This window comes from Epinephelus moara, chromosome 10 (assembly GCF_006386435.1).
Source record: "Epinephelus moara isolate mb chromosome 10, YSFRI_EMoa_1.0, whole genome shotgun sequence".
Classification (NCBI taxonomy): domain Eukaryota; kingdom Metazoa; phylum Chordata; class Actinopteri; order Perciformes; family Serranidae; genus Epinephelus; species Epinephelus moara.
In genome coordinates, this window is record NC_065515.1 from 34,770,275 (window position 1) to 34,774,949 (window position 4,675).

Below are 4,675 nucleotides of genomic sequence, written 5' to 3' on the forward strand. Positions count from 1 at the left end.
CACATTATTACTTATTATACTCATTATTATTACTTGAGCTTGTTTTATTTATTCATTTCACAGATAGTTATACATCCTTAGTCCTTAAATTAAATTCATTATGAACGTGGACTTAAAATCATTGTTTTATTTTATGGCCTTGCTGCTCTGGCTTTTGGCCTTTGTACCCTCAAAAAATTGACAACGCGAAAGGCCAAGTGGCCTTGCCCCTAAAATGACAAAATTCCAGGCCTGGGTGGGAGGCATCCATGTTTTGACAGACATGGATGTAAACTGTGACTGCAACTTGACAGGTTCGCAGTCAGGTTCGAGTCAGCTGATAGATCACATGATTCCTTTCTATGCACCCAATTGGCAAATCACATTCAGGGCGCCCTATTTATAACTGCTCTGGCTGCTACTGTTTCTGTTCCCTCCGCAAGCCGCTTAACCCAAGCTCCTCCTTTTCAAGCAGTGTCTGACTTACCAGTGTTAATTCTGTTTGTCATTGATGCTGGCTGTGTTCTGATACCGGGGGGGGGGGGGGTCTTTTAGTTTAGTAATCTTTATTTCGAACATGCAAACAAATGAAAAAATAAATAGCAGAAGAAAACAAAACAAAAACAGTATTTGTAACAAGAACACGTGTAAAGCCACTGAATTAGAAAAATAATCTATAAATAAATAAACAATAATAATACAAAAGCAAACAATTTACAATACAAACAAAAAAAGAAACAGAGACGCACTAAGTGGTCTTGTGTTTACATGTCCGAAAAGGAGTGGGCTGAAGTAAAAAAACGTATTTAATCCCACCCCTCTTCCTAAGTCAATATACATTGCTTATCTAGCTTCCTGATATATATATATATATATATATATATATATATATATATATATATATATGTACTGTCATATTAATTATTAATTTAACCAATCTAAATATTTAATTCAGATATTGAAAAACAAAATCAAAACAGATAGACAGTAACTCAGAAAAGAACAAATAAAGTAAACAAATACACAACACCCAGCTGTGATCATTCCCCTTCATCCCTGTACCTCGTGAAAATCAAATTTTTGTACATCTTCTTAAAACACTTCATACTTGGACATCCCCTGATCTCCTGACTCAAACTGTTCCACCGCTTCACCCCACAAACAGAAATACAAAAACACTTCCTTTGCACTTTGTTGTGCGCACCCTATAATTTTTGAAATTAAATAAACCCCTTAAATTATAACTCCCTTCTCTTTCAGTGAACAGTTTTTGAATACTATGTGGTAGTTGATTATTTTTTGCTTTGAATAATATTTGTGCCGTTTGAAAGTCCACCAGATCTGCGAATTTGAGTATTTCTGACTGTAGAAATAATGTATTTGTATGATCCCGGTAACCAGCCTTGTGAATAATCCTTATTGCTCTTTTTTGGAGGATGAATAATGAATGTATTGTATTTTTGTAATTATTGCCCCATACCTCTGCACAGTAACTTAAATAAGGTGAAACCCGTGAACAATAAAGAATCCGGAGTGAATTGTGATCTAGAAACTGTTTGGCTTTGTTTAATATTGCTATACTTCTTGATACTTTGGAATGTATGGTTCTTATATGTGGTTTTTCATCAATAGTTGTTCCAAGAAATTTGATTTCCTTAACTCTTTCTATAATAACCCCATCTATTTGAATAATTATTTGTGTGTTTGTCTTGTTGTTACCAAATAATATTACTTTGGATTTGTTCAAGTTTAATGATAATTTGTTACTGTTGAACCATATTTTTAATTTAATTATTTCTGTTGTGATGTCCTGCAATAGTTCCCTTTGCTGCTGCTCTCCCTACCTTAGTCTTTCCACTTAGGCATGTGGAAGAGGCTCTCTGCATAGGGCTAGGAAAGAGAGACCCCGGAACAGAGCCATACCTCCAGATATAATATGGCAAATGGAAATAAAGTTTTCTTTGACTAAAGTGGACCTGACTAAACATCAGTTTAGTAGCTGTTCTTGATGTAAGGTTTCTTCTTCAATTCTTCTTGTATGGTACAGTTTTTCTAAAGAAAATAATCAGACCCTGACTCTGTAAGTAACTCAACAGATAAGACAGGATTTCAGGATGTCTCTTGGACACAGCTCCTGGACAGTATGTCCCAGTAACCATGACACAGGTGGACCTTTTTTTAGTTTGCAGAGGATATCGAGACAGTTTTGGCATTTTCAGCTGCTCAGTCTTGAGCACTCCTTATATGACAAGTTGTCAGTGTCCCATGATCTCTGTGCAGATAATGTGGCTTTTCTGATCAAAAACATTTCATGGGAACGGCTGAATACAGTTTATTATTTGGCATTACAATTGCCACACCACAAGCTCATCACTACAGTCACACATATTTGGCATTTTGAAGATGTTCAGAAGAGAAAAGAACGGTTTGGGTGTTTGTAATGGAGCGATATTGATCTGACCTGCACTGACGACAGTCTTTGGGGAACTCTAGGATAAAATATCAGATAGGAGAGGAATTGATACAGAAATACAATCCAACAAACATCTCACACCAGTTACTACTGGTATTTTAAACAGAATATCAATGACCTGCAAAACCAAATCCCTTGCAGAATATCACTTGCTGTAGAAAGCTTTGTATTGACAAGCACGAAGACTAAGAGGCAACATGTCAGCTACAAAATAACATCCCACAACCACCGTCCATGAGCAGGACATGCAGTGAGAGACATCAGCATTGGCAGTCTTCAATGAACTGCCTTACAGTACATTATAAAGGTGTTCCTGATTATGTTCTGTCAGCTGTACTGGTGCTCTGCTTCCCCCTACAGGTGTACTGAAGGAGCTGACCTGTTCACGTTGTTTTCCTGTGCTCAGCTTGTTTCACAGACTTAATAAAGGTTATGAGCTGAAATGAACTCAGCAGTACTGGTTGTTGTGAGGTGTGGTCACTGGAGCCAGTGATCACTGCCCTACTGCAAGTGTTGCTGCATTGAGAGTGAGATCATGCTAAATGTATACAGGTTCATGGTAAACAGAAAAAATAGCATTTCAATAACAATATATACTTTATCAGATATATTAAAGTATTTGCAATACATTTATTTTTATATTACTGTCTAAAGTCAAAATATAAAGATTCAGAATACAAGAAGTTTATTGTCATATGCACTGTAAACACAGCGGTTTACATCATACAATAAAATTCTTAATTGCCAGTCTCCTTTCACACAAAACACAAATAATATCAGAATAAAAGTTAGATTTTAATTAAATTATTGTTTTGCAAATCGCTAATTTGCTAACAATCTCAACTCACAGGGAAAAGATTGTATGTTGACTTGAAGACTATGTTGTCAGTACTGTTCCCAAGTTTAACAATGAACTTGAACTCACACTCATGAAAACACATTTATTCATGTTTTTTACAACAAGGCTAAAAGCTCTCACAATGATTTATTAGCGCTGATATTTTTAACAATGTCAAGTAAGACAATTTGTTTTTTCTTACAGATACAGTCAGAGCTTCATCTTTTTAGTTTGCAGTAATTACAGCCTAATGTCATTCTGAATGAAGTCACAAGTGTTTGCATATTATTTGAGCTGTAATCTGTAACCTAACTGTGAGTACAACAGTATTAAGGGACTACGTGGCTCAACGTTAAATAAACTTAATTAAGTTGTGATCTGTTTTATGAAAAAAAAAAAAGCTCTGTCATCAACTCCAATTCCTCTGCTGTACCATTAAAGCATTGGCTACCTCGCCTCTGACCCTGTGCTTATTAGTAAATTCCAACTTTCTGAATTGTTTATGTAGGGAAAACTGACAAAATATGAAATCTTCTAACAGTGTAAACATCTCTTATTTTCCCTGTCTCTTCAGGAGTGGCCATTAGCAGCTATGCTAAATACTGCTACAGGAAACTGACAAAAGCTGCTCTGACTGGTGCCAAGAAGGTAAGCAGCTCTGTGTCATGTTGTTGTTTCTGCCGAGATCAGGCTGGTGTCGATTTATATATTTCTTTTTATTGTAACTAAATCCAATGAAAAGAGAAAAAACAACAACATGTTTGTCCTTCTCAATACTTTATGACTTTTCTACCCTGTCTGTGACTCACGCCCACTGGTTCCAAAGACATTCATTTTTAAAAACAGCTCACAAATGTATAGCTTCATTCAAAGAAAGGCTTGGACATTTTCTAAAACATCTGGTTACTAAAGTTTTAATTAAACATTTCTCAAACTGGAGGAAATAGTGCATTTCTTTATGACTATTTTCAGTGGCGGATATATCAGGCTTTGAGTCACACAGTACTTGCCAGTAGGATCAGTCTGTTGCTTGTTTGGGTTTGGTTTGATAAATATAGATTATCACCAGACTTTTTCTTTAAAAGAAGGAAAATGAGCTCATATATCCATTATTCCTGTAGTTGTTGGGGATGACAGTGTCCCAACATGCAAATATACAAATATACATGTTTCATTGACAGTTTTGCATTTGTAAGAGGAGGTAATATACTGTATGTACACAGAGGCATTTAGACTGTCTTCAGTCTCCTGCATGCAGTGAGGATTATAAGGGAATGTTATCAATCAATCAATCAATCAATCCTCAATCAATCAATCAATCAATCAATCAATCAATTTTATTTATAAAGCCCAATATCACAAATCACAATTTGCCTCACAGGGCT

General features: G+C 35.7%; 1 protein-coding gene across 3 annotated transcripts in view; it reads left to right on the forward strand.

Moving 5' to 3' along the window:
- arhgap39 (Rho GTPase activating protein 39) overlaps positions 1-4,675 on the forward strand; it is a 230,110-nt gene that overhangs the window by 209,883 nt on the left and 15,552 nt on the right. For all 3 annotated transcript variants that reach the window (XM_050055662.1, XM_050055660.1, XM_050055661.1), the window contains one exon: positions 3,865-3,938. In XM_050055662.1, coding sequence (XP_049911619.1) covers positions 3,865-3,938 — 74 coding nt within the window. The remainder of the gene's footprint in view (positions 1-3,864; positions 3,939-4,675) is intronic.